The 17,917-nt window shown below is 43.1% G+C and overlaps 1 protein-coding gene across 1 annotated transcript in view; it reads right to left on the reverse strand.

Moving 5' to 3' along the window:
* The window catches only part of LOC308307180 (WW domain-containing adapter protein with coiled-coil-like), a 55,433-nt gene that overhangs the window by 9,640 nt on the left and 27,876 nt on the right, over positions 1–17,917 (reverse strand). The window contains exon 7 of the mRNA XM_080752351.1: positions 14,438–14,692. Coding sequence (XP_080608477.1) covers positions 14,438–14,692 — 255 coding nt within the window. The remainder of the gene's footprint in view (positions 1–14,437; positions 14,693–17,917) is intronic.

Raw genomic sequence — 17,917 nt, forward strand, 5'->3', positions numbered from 1 at the left:
TCGTGTGATGATTATAACAACGCGTTGCATCCGCAATGCATTGTGGACTTGTAGATACGTTCACACGCGATAAAGTAAAGCCTTGAGGGGAGACTTCTCGATTTCTTATTCGAATACCAATATGGAATATTTGCAGAGCATGCGAGTGGAGCTGGAGTGATGTGGGATTGTTTACGTTTTCTTTGCCGCTCCAGTTGGGGCAAGCACCACGTTTGAGCAGAACCCCCCCTGGAGCATGGAGCATTGATTCTAACAGCTTTGAAACTACCGGTATTTGCCCCAATACACCAGCTGTGTGTTCCTATGACTTGATCTTTGCCTTTTTCCAACAAACACACTTCTCATTCATAAACTCACACACAGGGATGCAAAGTTTCTCTTTCTCTCCACAGCCGTCTCGCCTCGGATCGTTTCTGTACTTACAAATACTTTAAATAATGCAGGCTACTTTCTCTCACATGGCGAGATTGCACATAAAGTGCTGGAATATCACCGACCAGCTATGCCCCACTTCATTGTGTCAACGAGTACACTAACACGCTAGACGCTACATGCCATTAGATTAGCATCTAGAGCTCTCTCGGTCGTCCTCAGACGAGCTTCAGCAGTTCAAGAGGGGACGGCACGTTTTTCACGGATGGCAGGGACCACTCGTCATCGACATGCCGTTTTGGTCGCAGAGGTGCACCCGATTCATTTGAGACCAAAAAAATGTTTGAAAGCTGTGAGCAGCATGCACACACGTGCATGATCTATGCATGGGCGTGCCGTGCATGATCCGTGCACTATGAGTTACATGGAGTCTATGGAGACTTGTGGCATCCTGACACTTTGGCAGCCATTTTTAAAATGCAATGAACGAGTTAAGCTTTGGTGTTGAAGAGGGGTTGTCTGTAGGGATGGGACGATATGAAAATGTCATATCACGATTATTGTGACAAAAGAAATCACGATTTACGATATTGTCACGATAATCAAAATCCATTTTCCTGGGGCCGAACATTTGCCGTTCGGCCCCAGGCAGATCTACAAGCTCAGAACGCGTTCTGAGCTTGTAGATCGGCTATTTTTTGGCAAAGAGTAAAAAAAAAAAAAAGACTGTATCAAGTACGTATATTATAAGTACTTTTTACCAATTATAGAGGGTTTAAGTGGTACCGGATATGCAGCTCGGCAAATAAAAGGTGAATTGATCCCAGTGCATGACGGAGGACGATGTCACAATAAATTAAATCTCCACGATACGATTATCACGAGTGTTGTTTATCTCGATAAACGATAATATCGCGTATCGTCCCATCCCTATCTTTAAAATAACAACAACATACCAGCACGTAATTCTGATTAAATCAGTTCTGCTAATGTTTACAGTGTGCAGATTAAGGAAAAGTCTCTGGGAAATACCGGCAGCATCAGCAGAGAAACACTGACCCACATCTTTACACAACCACTATACCTCAGCTGCCAGTACAGGTGCTCTGTCAACTTCACTGGAGTAACAGAGTGATCAAGCACAAAATGCATCAATTAGAAGGGTTTTTTTCTCTCCCCCAAATCAAAACTGAACTGCATCGAAAGTGGATGCAAGTCGGGTAATTAAAACCAATAAAAATAATTGCAAAATGCCTGCTACAAACCACAAAGTCATATTGACAGCTCTAAACCAGGGTTCCACAATTAGTTTTTCCCAAGGGACGAATTATGTCTAGGATACCAAGCCGAGGGCCACTGCAGGTTAACGGCAGCATTCCCGCTACTCCAGCGACAAAAAATAAATATAAATAAGTCACGATTTAAGAACTTTTAAAACCTGTTTAATACCTCAAGAAAGAAAGTAAATAGACCCTTACTGCCTCAAAAAATAATCAACAAACTATATAAAAACTGGTAAAACATTGGCCAAATTGTAAAATAATATAAGAAAGAGGCAAACATTTTGAAAATAGCCACACACTCCATATATCTAGGTGTGCCCTGGGATCTTTTGGCTGTGTAAAGTGTGCCCTGGCAGAAAAAAAGCTGAGAAACATTGTACTGGTGTTGTTGCTGCTCTTGTACCACCATTATTATAATTATTATGAGAAATGCACTCCTAGTTGAAACAAAATAAGTTAAGAACCAATTAACCAGTCTGCTTGAAAAGTATGCGTCAGCTGCTAGTTGGACAGTGCAGAGACATAATTGCCTTCCTTTGATTCATTAAAGGGAGGGGCCGTCAACTACTTATTGGCATCAGCTGCCAGCTAGTGGACAGAACCTCCCCGCGGACCCCCAAATAGTTACCCCTGCTCTAAACCCTCTGAAGTGAAGCCAATACGTCTTTTTTATCCTCTCACCCTCAAAAGAGGTGTACCACTCCTAGCGTCATAGATCATAAAGAAAGCCATTAGACTGACATGAAAACATTACCCCACCCTTCACTTCTCCATTGGAGTTTTCCGCTTGGTCTGCTACTGGTGCATATTGAAGTAGAGCTGCAGAGGCCAAGGCACAGGGAAGTACTTCCTCCAAAAAGAGTCGCCTTGCAGCACGGCCTGTCACAATTATTGCATAATTGTCTAATCGCAATTATTTGACACTAATAGTCTAGTTGGCGACCTGGCCAACTCGGGAATGATGTAAATAGGGAATGAATGCGCCATCCTTTAACTCATCTACTGCTTATGACTAGTTTGACGAGTTATAGTTATGTGTCCACTCTGCTTATGACAAGTATGACGAGTTTGAAAAAAGAAAAGAAAAAAAAAAAAGTTTTTTTTTTTGAAAAAATATTTTTGGACCCCATTAAATCTAGTCAACATGATTTCAATCGCGATTTTGCATGTTCCACCCCCATACAACCCCATCTTTCATACAGGGCAGCCATCTTTGCTTACATAACATGTAAAACATAATGGCTATTATCTCAAGAATGCCTGAACGGATTTCCAATCGGATTTTTTTGTTTGAAAGCTGTGAACAAACCCCATCATAACTGTTGTCATAGGACCCGTTTTGACCATCTGTTTTGTCCATTTATGCCCATATATGGAGATATCATATATGGAGATATCATGCCCATATATGGAGATATCTGAATGTCTGCGTCCATTTTATGCCCATATATGGAGATCTCTGTATCTGTCTGTCTGAGTCCTTTTTATGCCCATATATGGAGATCTCTGCCCCTGAGTCCCTTTTATGCCCATATATGGAGATCTCTGCCCTTCGGGTGGCCAATCGTCTAGTCGGGGACCGGCCTACTCGAGAACGATGTAAATATGGAATGAATGCCCCACCCTTTAAAGCAAACCCCATTTATCTGTTTGCTTGTGACCATTTATGCCCATATATGGAGATATATTTCTGTCTGCGTCCATTGTATGCCCATATATGGATATCTCTGTATCTGTCCGTCTTCATCTTGAGCAGTAATATGCAGCCTGCTTGCTTTGCCACTCTTGAGCAGTAATACGCAGCCTGCTTGCTTTGCCACCCATGGGGAATGATGACCCTCCGGTTGTTAGGCAATACCCATCATGCCTGTTGTTCAGTTGGCGTACGTGATGTCAGAGCCCTTTATGATGTGATGTCACAATGAGTCAGCGCTTGTGCCGATTTCCTCCGGAACAGCCTGATGTCAACAATCAGCTCCGCATAAGGAGATTCCGAACGTTTCGCGCCGTTTCGGGAAAACCGTTCATCGGGTCGGGTCGAGGCCGGGCACTGCACTCCGCGCCGCGGAACGCGCGTGCAGAATATGAAGCCGGTGGGACGAACGGTTCTCGAGATACGCGGATTACATACACACAGACAGACTCACAGAGACTTCTCGCATTTATAGATAGATTATCGCAATTATTTTGTCATAATCCTTTCCATGTTGAAAAATGTTCAAAACATTTTTTTTCAAAGATAGTGGAAATAGCAGATCTACAAGCTCATAACACGTCATGACGCATTGTGAGCTTGTAGAACGGCTATTTCTACTATCAATGTTGTTTTTAAAGTATAAAGTTGTCAAATATGTCAGTAATCTCTTTGTATATTTATGTTATGTGTCATATCTGCCATGTGCAACTTCAAAGTCTAAAAGACAAACAGAACAAAAACACAATGAAATCGTTATTTGAGTGACAATTAATCCTCAAGTAAAATGTCATAATCGTGATAAGCCTACTTGGAGCACCACAGAGCAAAACGGACAAAGGCAACACCAGTCTGGCAGACCTGGCTGCTTCATCACAACATCCGAGACATAGGCAAGGCAAATCTGAACACACGACAAAGAAACTGAAAAACATAAGGAATAGGGAGGGCTGCACTACATTTAGAACGGGCACAGATTATAGTGTATTATTATTTTATGCTTTAACTATTTTATGCTTTAACTCGCAGCGCTGCACTCGGTGCTGCGCTGTGAGCTTGTATATCTGCTATTTTTGAAAAATCGTGAAAACTTGAATTTTGACCCGATTCTTTAAGTGTCTTTTGAATCCTTCTTAAGGTTTTTTGAAAAACCTTTGATTCTATGTCAGCAATCTGGCCAGCCATCGTCAAGAAAAGGTCCTTTTCACTTAACTGGAGCTCAGTTAGTCTGTTCTTGAGAGACTACTATGTCAGTGGTTCTCAAACCTTTTTATGTGAAGGACCCCCTAAATGACATGTATTTGGCCACGGACACCCCATCTCAAAATATTTAATTCCAGTTACCCCCCAGAAGCAGAATTTTAGATACAAACGTTCGCTTTAAAAATACATATGTTCAAAGATTTGCACACATTTTCACATTTTTTTTCAAAAATAGCAGATCTACAAGCTCGAGTGCCGCGCTGTGTGCTTGTATATCTGCTATTTTTCAATAGCTAAATAATTAAATAATTCTAGGCCTAAATAGGTTAACTCATTGACTGCTCTATCACGAGTTTCATGAGTTATACCATTTGTCCAGGCCGCCACGCCCGAGTTCTCTCTCTCTCTTTTTTTTAATTTATTTTTGGACCTCCTATCTACTAGGCATGATCGTGATCACGAAATTGCATGTTTGACCCCCATATCGACCCTATCTTTCAAACATGGCAGCCATGTTTGTTTACATTTGAAGAAAACATAATGGCTGCTATCTCATGAATGCCTGAACGGAATTCCAAGCGGATTTTTGTTTGAAAGCTGTGAACAGCATGGTGCATGATCTATGGAGACTTGTGGCATCCTGGAACTTTGGCAGCCATTTTTAAAATGCAGCGAATGAGTTAAAGGAGGCAGTGATGTCATTACGTGCGCGTCTCTGACGCATTCACGTTGCCTAGAGACGCATTCACGTCAGTGTTCTGGGGTCCCACGGACGCATCACCTCCATTGGAAAATAACTTGGAATAAAAAAAGAAACTGAAAAAGTATCCAATTAAAATATAACTTACAAATGTAAACGTTTGCTGACGGCGTCACGTGTCCGACAGCATTAAATTCATGATATTGTATTTATTATGTTAGTGTATACTGAGTGAGTCTGCTCACTGCTCAGACAGCGACCCCGCCTCCTCTCCCCCTGTCCTCTTCATCCTCTTCATTCAATAACAACTGGATGCACGCGCTATAGTTAGTTTATAGATGTGGTGGACATTGGACAACGTGTTGAAGCCACACAGGTCTTCATTGCGTCTTTACAACAATAGCGACGATTAACGCCGTGGTGAACATGGTCAAATAACCTTTATTGGCTCAACTACAACACGGAGGAAGCAAGCTAGCCTAGCATGTATGCTATCTGAGACAGTATGTATGTGGCCTAGGCTGCCTAACTGTTTGATTGATTATAGCGTTTTCGTGGCGGCGCCGTCCCTGTGGTGGTCCGCCGGGGCCGCGGACCACCGCGGCCGCCTGTGCCTTGCCCTCCCGCATCCATAGAGGGGCGGCACGTCCCTCTATGATCAACCGTTCAAAACAAAAGTAGCCGATCTACAAGCAATCCCAATCTACTGTTTTTGACCCAGTCCACTGGTTCTCTGTACAGCAGAGCAAACACAAGCACGGCAGATAGCATTTCCCCCATTCCATAGAAGCAGTAACAGTACAAACAGGATACATCTCACTGAGAAGATCCATATATTATCGATGTATATAAAATAACAGGTGGCTGTTGATTATGAAGACTCGGTAAAAGCTTCTATCTGCGCCCCCAAGTGGTCAACATCCGATATTACCGGTGAACATAACCATAATAACCAATTCAATGCACTTTGTCCAAAATGACATGACGTGTTGAATTTTTGTGGGACCCATAAAATATCCCTGGGACGCATCCGAAAGACACTCCTTGGGTCCCGGGACTCATTACATTAAAAACCTATTAACATCACTGAGGAGGCATCCAGACCAAAACACATACAGTATAGGGTTAAATCTGCCTTTTATACCTGCTTTAGTCGATTTTTTTTTTCATAGCTGCCCCTGTTGCTAGATTTCGGCTGCCCCTGTTGCTAGATTTTGTGGGCACTCTCATAACTAACACGGTGGATTGTCCTCAGGCGAGTGTGGTTATTTTGTTAGCTGCAAAGTTAGTATTTTTTTATTGAATTGTGTTTACACAACGTCCTGAGACCAACTAAACTGCTGTTTTGACCTCACATGCACCCTTACTTGTCAAACAGCTTCTGCTCTGCACCAGAGCAGAGAGAGGAGAGCCTAGAAAGAGAGGGGAGGAGCAGAGGATCTTCTCGTCTCTTTGACAAGAAGGGTGCCTGTGAGGTCAAAACAGCGGTTTGGTTGAAAAAAAATACTAACTTTGAAGCTAAAGAAATAACCGCACTCGCCTGAGGACAATCCACTGTGTTAGTTATGAGGGGGCCCACAAAATCTAGCAACAGGGGCAGCCAAAATCTAGCAACAGGGGCAGCTATGAAAAAAATCGACTAAAGCAGGTATGAAGGGGTATGATAAAAGGTAGATTTAACCCTATGTGTGTTTTGGTCTGGATGCCTCCTTTAAACTGAAGAACATAATGCAGTGACAATTTTTCATTGACATCGTGCCACTTTCCTGTGTAATTATTTTCTACGGAACAACTGCAATTACAATCACACTTACACAATGTAAAGCACGTACTTCAATATTCATCACGACATACATGCTTGATTTCTCATCTTTATTCCTCATTGACAGTGCGCTGTTGCCTGTTACTATATTAACCCATCACACTATACATGCAAAGAATGCAGAATAGCATTAGCCTACTCGGAGAGTAGGCAAATTAACAGAACGTTTTCAAGTGGTTTCCTGTGGTGAGGGTTGGAGACTTGGAGTGATGTTGTGAGGAGGACATTCCAGTATGATTCTATGAAAAATGCACGCAGACACTGTTTTAGCATCATAAGTTACAGCAACACAAAGTAGCACTCTACAACCATCAACCCCAAAACATCACCAATAAACTCCAATATTACTAGAAACCTAGGGATGTTAATCAACTTATTATTTGCGAGTCAACGTGTCGTGGCCAAAAATTGATGTTGATCGATAAAAAAATGGGGGCGGGTGTGTATTGGTGCGATCGTTCCTCTCTCTCGTCACACTGTCAATGTTGGCGACAGGTCACAGTGTATTCTGGTTGGAGAAATGCCATCAGCGCACGGTAGCCTTTCCCCTCGGCAACTCTAACATAGTACCTTGGCATAATATCTTTCGCTATGCATCACAACGGCGAGGTTTCATTTCATGGTTAGCTTCTTCATGGACCAGAGCAGAACTATAGTTTCACGGTGAAGTCTGACACTCTCTGACCGGGTGTCTCGCATGTGATTTGACATCACTGATGTTAATAATAATAATCTTTATTGTCCCCGAGGGGAAATTTGTCTTCACAAGTCTGTTCAACACAAAAAAACAACACAAAACCATATAACACAGAACATCACAAGACAGATCATCAGGTCCCCACTATTCACAGAAAAACCATCCTAGCAACAGGGGCGCTTGCTTAGCAGACTGTTTAGTGCAGCGATGGCTGAGGGGACAAAACTCCTGCTAAACCGTACCTTGTGCCACGTCAAGGTTCTGTATCTACGCCCCGATGACAAGAGGTCGAAGTAGCGATACAGAGGATGATCAGTGTCATTTGTTATTGAGAGTGCTAAGCGTGTGATGGCTTTGTCATTCATCTCAGCAAGTGTGGGTGTGGCAAGTCCGATGATCTTGGACGCAATACGGGTAATACTGTAAAGTTTGTTTCTGTTAGGCATGGACAGTATAGTGAAGAAACATGCTGTGCAATACAACAGAATAGGTTGAATAATACTTTTGTATAGTAATCTAATAACAGAAGATGGGGGGCAACAGACAGTGATCTTAATAAACCCTTTTGTAAATCCCGCCCCATTCTGCCCTGTTACTATGATGGGACATTAACCCTGGGCAGATTGTTTTTATAGTGGAAGTGGATGGGATTTTTTTTCCCTTCATAGCCTCATTACAGCTATATAAAGTACCAAAGGAAAAACACCTAGGTGATATTAATAAAAAGGGAAGACAAAGGTACAGTAGTTACATTGCAAAACAGGGGGTTTACCCGAAAATATATGTTTTAATGTGTTTAATCCCAGTGGGACAGAATCCTCTTTGCAGATTCTTTTATAGTGGAAGTGGATGGGATTTTTTTTCCCTTCATAGCCTCATCACTCGTCCGAGACAGTTTGCCCTCCTGGCCCCCAAGTTGTGGAATAAACTCCCTGTCGCACTTAGAACAACGGACTCACTCGCTAGCTTTCGCCGTGGACTGAAGACTCACCTTTTCAGACTCCACCTAAACCCATAGCACTACAGAAAAGTCAGTGACCATACATGAAGCTAGTTAGCATTAGTTTTTTGTCTTTAGGTTTTTAGAACTTTGATTATACTGTGTTTTTTCTAGATAAATATCCATTTGCATTTGTTATATTGTTGATGTTCTGACATATTATCTTGTTTATTATTGTGATATTATCTGCTTATTGTAAGTCGCTTTGGATTAAAAGCGTCTGCTAAATGCCTAAACTGTAAACTGTAAACTGTACCACAAAAAACACATCTACGTGATATTAATAAAAAGGGAAGAAAAGGGTACAGTAATTACATAGCAAAACAGTAGTTTTCCCCCGAAAAATAAATGTTTTAATTAGTTTAATCCTCTGGATCAGAGATAGAAAGAGAAGCGCATTGCATCTTGGGTACTAGGAAGAGGACAGAGAGAATGTTTCTCCTCACATAATAGGCTGGCTTTTCGTAATTCTGCCCATTTAAATTATATGTACCCAATCGTGACTGTTAGACCATTGATAAGGTACATGTGAACTAGTTTGTTGAAGCTTATTCGTTATGATGAGCGAGATCGCTTGACGCTTGCCGTCGCTATCACCGTACCGGCCGATCTCCGTGTCGCGCACTGCGGACAGTTTTTGAAAGCCTGAAGCAACATTCTCCACTGCACAAACTCCACCCCCGATAGCAAAAAGTGAATGTTTTTTTCTGGTTGGCCAGTCAGGGAGTCTCAGGGACCAATCAGAAGGCTGACAAACGGTCTATTTACGGATTACATGAAAAGCACGTACTTCAATGTTGACGAGGGATACACATACTTTGTGTTGTGTTTTATCGTCAATCTTGACAAAATCATAGCACGCGACGGCGCTGTCATTTGATTTCCAAGCGAGCTTTCGTTTCAAACATGCACAAAGCAGGAGGAGGTAAACAGAATCCAGTCAGCGCTTAACCCTATGGCGTGCCTAGCCACGCACACAATCAGAAAGTGCAGGCATACATGCACTGACAGACACACACACACGCACACCGTTCCTCTCCCATTTAGAAAACATTTAACGTTATTGAACAAGCCATTAACATTTTTGGTTCTATATATTTTTTTTATTCACATCCCTATTGGGAAGTAGTGCTGGGCGATTAATCGAAAATGGATCTCTATCTTGATTCAAACTCCTATGCGATTCTATGATGTCATGACACTGTGGCAGGTAAATAAAAACGTTCGGGCAAAAGTCCGAACACCAGCGCTCCATCGCGCTCTCCTCTCTCTACCACACACACACACAACACGCACGCAGTCAAATCATTCAAGCATCCTTTCCCTGTAGGAAAAAAAACTTAGCGACTAGTATTTAACTTGCCGTCTCCACTCTCTCTCCCTCTCTTTACCACACACACACACACACACACACACACACACACACACACACACACACACACACACACACACACACACACACACACACACACACACACACACACACACACACACACACACACACACACACACACACAGAGATCATTCAAGTGTTCTTTCCCAGTAGACTATATTAAAAAAAACTAAAAAACCCAGAGCTTGACTTTTGTTACATGTGCCGCGGTTTCTGTGACTACTAGCTAGCTGCAGCCATCTGTTGCGGTCAACACACAGCATGTGTCAAGTTAGACGAACGTCAATTTGATTCTTTTATCTAAATATGAGATTGAATTCTGATCATTTCTGGTCACTGATTGCGCAATCCGATCAATGAGCGGAACGGAGAGCTCCTTCAACTGACGACCTATGTAGCTGCTAATGCTCAGTACATAAGCTTTTAAAGCTGTTATTTTCAGCATGTGAAAGAGTCGTATGACAAAGTATGAAATCAGGCTACTCTCACATTGAGACCCTCTGCGACACCCCGTCAGTGCGCCGTGCTGCGCACATACAAAAACCTTGTGAAACAAGACATTGGAAATCCAAAAAGGGAGGATCACATTCTTGCCCTAGCCTCTATCACAAGAGCTGCTCTTTGTACTCTGCACACTTGTTGGGAGTGTGTGCTAGGCTGCTTGCGATGGTTTTTTTTTTTTTTTTTTTTTTATAAGCCACACTAGGGTACTTTATTTTGCATCTTAAAATCGTCTCATATAAGCATTGTGGTCCAAAAATGTCTCTTCTATATATTTCTGGGAGGTGGCTCTGTATGGTTTATGATATTCAGTCACTAATATTTGATATTGTCCGTTTCTGGTGAAAATGTAAATAATTGGGCGACAGTAGGGTTTTTCGATTTGTAGGTTTACACAGTATGACTAACTCGTCCTCAATAGTGGCCTGGGCTGAATGAAGGTCTGTCTAGAATAGTGCTCTTATTAGCCGGATGCTCAAAAAGAAAAAGAAAAAATGTATAATCATACAAACAAATACTTCACCTTGCCAGCCTGTCTCCTATACTGTATATTCTTCTTCTCACAAAGACACTTCCATGCCAGGGCCAATAGCACATATAACAAACGGTTAACCACAAAAACTGTGTCGCCCCCGACTTCAAGTAATTTTACAATTGTGGCCCCCTGCCTTATCTAGTTGTATACCACTGCAGTACATATTGGATCACAACACATCTGTCAAGTTCTCAAAGGCACAAAGAGATTACAAAAGGCATCGCATATCACGTCAACACCATTCAAAATGATGGGTTTAAGATAAGAGATTAGACAAACACTACTCTATAACCTCTGGCAACTAGAGTGTAACAGTCGACATAATTAAATAAAACATGATGCATACTCTGCCATATGGTGATCCTTGCCGAAAATAGCAGATCTACAAGTTTACAATGTGTTGCGACACAACGTTGTGAGCTTGTAATTCTGCTATTTTAAGCGAGCAACAGTCCTTAAGCCTCAACATTTCGATAGACATTTACATTTTAGCTAGAATCATGCAGCCCTAATAGGGAAGCTTGGGGGCAGGGCTGACAAAAGGAATTGCAGGTAAAACAAGAAACAAGTGGTGAGCAGCATGTATGCATGTAGTGAATCTTTGCCAAAAAGATTAGCATGCCTCACTCTGGCCCCATGAGGGCCCATCTCCATCTGCTAGGCTAGCCAGTTGGGTCCAGACTGTCCCAACGACACAATGGACCTATCGCAACTCCGCCCCCCCTCCGCCTAGACCTCCGACCAGAATCACAGCCACCTCTAAAGGAACCATTCACTTGAATGGACATCCAGCGGATTTTTACACATTAAATATTAATTCCGTTTTGGACCCAGAGCTTCGAAATATCTTCCAATCCATCAACAAGGCCTGGATATGCATTGGAAAAAATATTTAGACCTTTAAACTTTTAAAACAATACGACATAGGAATATATAAGGTCGCAGCAGAGGAATAAGGAGCATGTCCATGGTTGCTGGACCACAGAAAGCTGTTTCAAACCAATTTAAATATGAATGGACTGTATTGGCCTAAACGACAATAACCCATGACTACAAACACCTTATTTGTTATGTTAAATAGCAACTGATATGTAATGTACGTCTGTGAATGTCTGAATGAACAGGGGTATCGACGCGAAGTGTTGTATTTCAACTCTGCTTTCGACTGCAGGCTGTGGGTAGGGGCGTTACAAGGGGGGGAAAAGTGGGACTGACTTACCAGGGCCCAAGGTGGAAGGGCCTTAATTATTTTAGACTTTATCGATTGAAAAATAGCAGATATACAAGCTCATAGCGTGGCACTGAGTGCCGCGCTGCGAGCTTGTAGATTTGCTATTTTTGAAATCCCACGATGAAGAACATTCATGTGGGCCCACAGCGAATCCTTGTACCCAGGGCCCAGAATTTGGTGCGACACCCTTGCCTCTCCCTCTGCGTCTCGGCAGCTAAACTTGTCAGGAATCGCGAACATTTCACGCCAGAGATATCAAAATAGATAAGATTTATAAGCAATCGGCATGATAAGAAACATGTAGCCTACATTTGAAGCAGTTTATTCTGGTTGGTTGTTTGTGTAATGGAGAGTAATAGCCTCTAAACAAATCAGTGAAAAGTGAAAACGGCTCTGTATAGGTCCAGCAGACAGGCGATTTCCTCATTCTGCTGTTGCGTCCTTATATATTCCTTTGTCGTATTGTTTTAAAAGTTTAAAGGTCTACATATTTTTCCAATGCATATCCAGGCCTTTGTTGACGGATTGGACGAGATTTAGAAGCTCTGGGTCCAAAACGGAATTAATATTTAATGTGTAAAATCCGCTGTATATCCATTCAAGTGAATGGTGCGGCTGTGATTCTGGTCGGAGGTCTCGGCGGAGAGGTGGGGGCGGAGCTCCCGGTACTCGTCCATACTAGTGGGTGAGCTGTCAATTAAGAATGTGATCAATTATATAATATAACACTCACGGGAACAGCAAGCAGATGCAGAGATGTGGACACATGATCGCCAAGCTTTTTTTTTTAACTGATTAGCAACACTGCTAGCAGTGGTATGACAACAAGTGCCACTATCCTTCCGTGCTGCATCCCCTTCCACAGTATGTCCTTCAGTTAATCCACATTCAGTGATTTCAAGATCTACCACCACTATGTTGCACATTGTTAACACAGTTTGGCAGCGTCTGTGGGTCAGGTGTAGAGTGCTGGCCGGATAGGAAATGCAAGGTTTCCAGTTCAAACCCGGGCTCCACCAGAGTTAGTGTTGAAGTGTCCTTCAGAGCTAGAATCTGAACCCCTAATTGCTCCCAATGTGCAGGTTTGGTGCCTATCATGGTTTCCTCCGCCATCGGTGTATGAATGTGTGTGAATGGGCGAATGTAATGCACAATCCACGTAAAGCGCTTTGGATTAAAAGCACTATATGAACGTAGCATTTACCTTTACCAACATTTGTACAGTAAAGCTTGACAAATAAGTCCTACAGTAAAATAGTAGAGATGGACCGATTGCAAAGTTCTTGGCCGATACCGATTCCCCGGTTTTATGAAGGTCTGACCTACCAAAACCGATTTTTCCGATACCGATTTCTTTAGCTAAGAACTAGAAAATAGGGTTGCTCCAATACCCTTTTTTTCAGGCCAAGTAGGCCTACAAGACATACTTCAATTTGAGCACCAATAAGCTAGAAGAACACTAATGCCAAATCAATCACAATAATACAATATCCAAAATCACAGTCACTATCCAGTCTAATATGACCGTCTGGACTAGGCACGGGGAAAGCAGGTGACGCATGCTTTTTTTCCTCCTTTTTGGAGACGACATTGAAACAGGATTATGGAATATATCCTTACATTGCAAAGGTAATCAGCACCATCTGTATTCTGTAGACTGCCACTAAGTAGACTGGCTGCTACTTGCTAATGTTTACTTTAGTCACAGGACCAGAGCATCATGCTGTGCAGTGCAATAGACACAATCGGCATAAAACCGGTATTTATGTCAGTGACCTGCCGGTCACCGATGCGGACGGTTTGATATCATACCTGCCGATTTTTTATATTGGCCGATTCCGATCGGCCAATATCCCTAACCCATCCCTATAAAATAGTCTAAAAATTATGCTGATCCAAGACACAAACCATTTGAGTTCCTCTAGACTAGCCCATAGCCGATCCAACACGCTAATACCAAGGGTAAATAAGTCATCGTGTAGGTGTGTGCTCAGAACATGTCCTCACCTTCGTTGATCTTGGACATGTCCATACTGGCGTTGTTGAGTTGCAGAGCAGTCTGAAGTGCTGGGAGGAGCTGTCGAAGCAGGCTGGGGTCTTGGAGGAGTGGGGGGGCGGGGGACTGCAGGACCGGTGAGACGGGCACCGTGGAGGCAGAGGAGCCCGGAGTCCCTGACGATGGGTTCAGGCTGCCAGAGCCCGAGGATGACGAATGAGACTGGCTGGAGAGGGCTGCTGTGGGCTTCTCCACCTGGGCCGTCTCTGTGAAGTCAGCAGAAACGCACATCGTTTAGCATTATTGTGGGCTCTGTTTCGAGCGAGCACGATAGAGATGCTCACTATTTATTATCTTCCCAAAACTTGGCAAACAACTAGAGATGTGCCGATTTATTGGTGAGTGATCGCGATCGGCTGATAAGGCCTCTATTGGCTTTGATCGGTATCGGCTTTGCCGATCTACAAGCTAGATCAGCTATTTTCACAATATTTATCTGTGGGACTGAATGTAACCTCAGCTTCAATTCCTACAAGTTGAATTGGATACTAAAGGACCTCAGCCTGCAATCTCCTTATGTTTATACTTAATATACAATGTCAATGTTTTGTTAGAAGAATCATTAAATATATAAATGCTGCTACGGTAACAATAAATAGAAGAATTTATGGATTTGACTCTGTGATCGGGAATGACGGTTTCGGCAATAATGATTCCAGTTGATCGGTGATTGGCCCCCAAACGGAGCATCTCTACACCCACCCAACCCCACACTTACACCTAGAAACACCATTACAACTTTAACATGTTCAGCTTACTGTGGAATCGGGCGCGTGCACATGAATTTTTTTAATCTTTTGTATTTTTAGAAATATTTCACGTAAAAAGATCTTAAGACAAGGCTGAGAGAGAGAGAGAGAGAGAGCTTGATTTTCAACTCAGAAACTGTTTTTATTTAAAATTTTCAACTTAAGTTTTACTTTTTTCCTGTGTTTTAATGGCTTGTTCAAAAATGTTATAAGCTTTAATGTTTTCCAAATGGGAGAGGAACGGTGTGTGTCTGTGTCAGAGTGCATGTCTGTGTTAGTGCATGCATGCATGCATGCTAGTCAAGTCCGCGGTCTACTGGTTGAGAAACACTGCGCTTGTCTGATTGTGTGCGTGTGCCATAGGGGTGTGTACCGACTGGATACGTTTACCTCCTGCCTTGTGCATGCTTGAAATGCTTGTTAATGGCAGCGTCACCGTCGTGTGCGATAATACAGTATTCGTATTACTCATCGTCAAAATCAGTGATGTCAAATCTTAGGGCTGTCAGAATGAAATTCGTTTTTCGACTATAAGTCGAATATGAGAAAAATGTATTACAGTCGAATACTTAATTTGCTATTCAAAAGTAAAAAAAAAAAAAAGTTAAACCAATGCGAAAACAAACTCTTTCATCGTGTCACGATGATCAACAATACAATTTGAGAGCGTGAGATGCACTGCAGTGTGTGTGTGTGTGTGTGTGTGTATGTATGTGTGTGTGTGTTTGGTCACTCTTGAGACTGTGAGAAACCCGACACCGCTCTTCTCTTTGTCCCACCACGCTGGTTCAGTGCGGTGAAAAGGCTGGCAAAACAACCTTGCTAAGTCCTCCCCCTAAAGTTTCCCCCACTTCACGTGAAAGTTACTTTAAGAAACGTAATCACTAGTGGCGTTTCCATAAAGCCACTTTTTGCGCATTAACAGCTTAGTCGCAAAATGTTTTTATGGAAACACTTCAAAATGCGAATAAACTTTCATTATCCGCAAAAAAGATTATCCGCTTGGAGGAGGAGGATTTTGAGGCTTAATCGAATAAACTAAATGCGCAAAAGTGAATGGAAACGGGCCAGACAATACATTCGAATAAAGTATGACGTTCTAGGTCCATTTCCCCTGCCACTTTGTCCATGGTATAGCGTTAGCCCACAAAACAAACCTGTTGTTTGTTACACACGGAGTGACACGGACCATGCGTAAATTCCTCCCGTTTTCACCTCAAGCCATCGGTGGCGAACCCTTCCTCATCCCACGGTGTTGCGTGCCTGAAGTGCCCAATCTACAAGCTCACAGGCACAGCAGCTCGCATCCACGTCTCCGCGCCGCGTTGTGAGCTTGCAGATCGGCCACCTGACCTTCCAGAGGACGCTGAAACTTCCACTGTGCAGCGACGTGACTGCGGTTTTCCCGGTGAATCGGTAGCTTTATGTATTGAGAGGAACTCTTGCCAATTTCGTAAGAGACTCGTCGCCAATTGTGATATATTTAAAAGTTATTTGGGGCCATGATGATGACGACTGATAATCCCTTCTTCCCACTACTAGACAGCGACCGAGTGACAGCAGTCAGACGTGCAGACGGTGCAGTGCTCAGGTTCGGTCTGAAAAAAATCAGCCCGATCAACTCTTGCGACGTCGCTAATTCGAATGACACCCGCAAATGGAAACATGCTAAATTCGCTTTGTCTTAATGCGTATTTATGATAATTCGCTTCCCTAATTCGATTAAGTTTATGGAAACGCCACTATTGACAACAGCGTGTAGTAAGATTGTTGTCCCTGTCCATCGGTAATGTTATGTAGAAGAATCCTCTCTGCTTCTTTCTGTCGCGACTCGCAGTGTCAGTGCGCTTCTGTGTGGATTGGAATTCTCTCAGGCGCACTACACACAGTTGCGACAGCTATCGTGTGCGTGTAGTCTGAGAATGAGGGGGGAATCCAATGCATTTTCAATGGAAGGTTGTTTGGTTTTTTGTCGTTGCCGTGTCTCTTGGCCAGAAGACAGCCTTTGGTTGAGCAAGAGACACGGCAACAACAAAAAACCAAACAACCTTCCATTGACAATGCATTGGACTCCCCACCCCCCCCCTTCATTCTCAGACGATACGGGGAAGATGTCTCACGCATGTGTGTGAATGCGGCCTCAGACACAGCTTCAGCGCAACATGCTGTAGCTCCGCCCCAGCCGATCTCTAAACCTATAATGCGTTGCTGAGGCAATCTGGTGAGGCTTGTAGATCAGTGTAATTGTTCCATGCCACATTAACACAAATGAAATCCGCGTAGAAAGTCTTAAAACAGACGATAGAACTAACGACAGTGTGTTTTGAACGCCATTTTGTGTGTCTGTGCATGGTCACAGAATTCAATGGGTGCCTGAGTTTTAGCGTAGCACCGGGCCGCTCTCTGACCATAGTGGCACAGGGTGTTAGGTGATACACCAAAAAGGGTTCCCCCACAGAACGTGTATGGCAAGGCACGGCGCAGAAACGTGACGTGCTCACTGCTCACTGCTCAGACAGCGACCCCGCCTCCTCTCCCCCTCTCCCCCTGTCCTCTTCATCCTCTTCATTCAATAACAACTGGATACACGCGCTATTGTTTATAGATGTGGTGGACATTGGACAACGTGTTAGAAGCCACACAGGTCTTTATTGCGTCTTTACAACAATAGCGACGATTAAC

Source organism: Nannobrachium achirus, assembly GCF_963921795.1.
Source record: "Nannobrachium achirus genome assembly, chromosome: 21".
NCBI lineage: Eukaryota > Metazoa > Chordata > Actinopteri > Myctophiformes > Myctophidae > Nannobrachium > Nannobrachium achirus.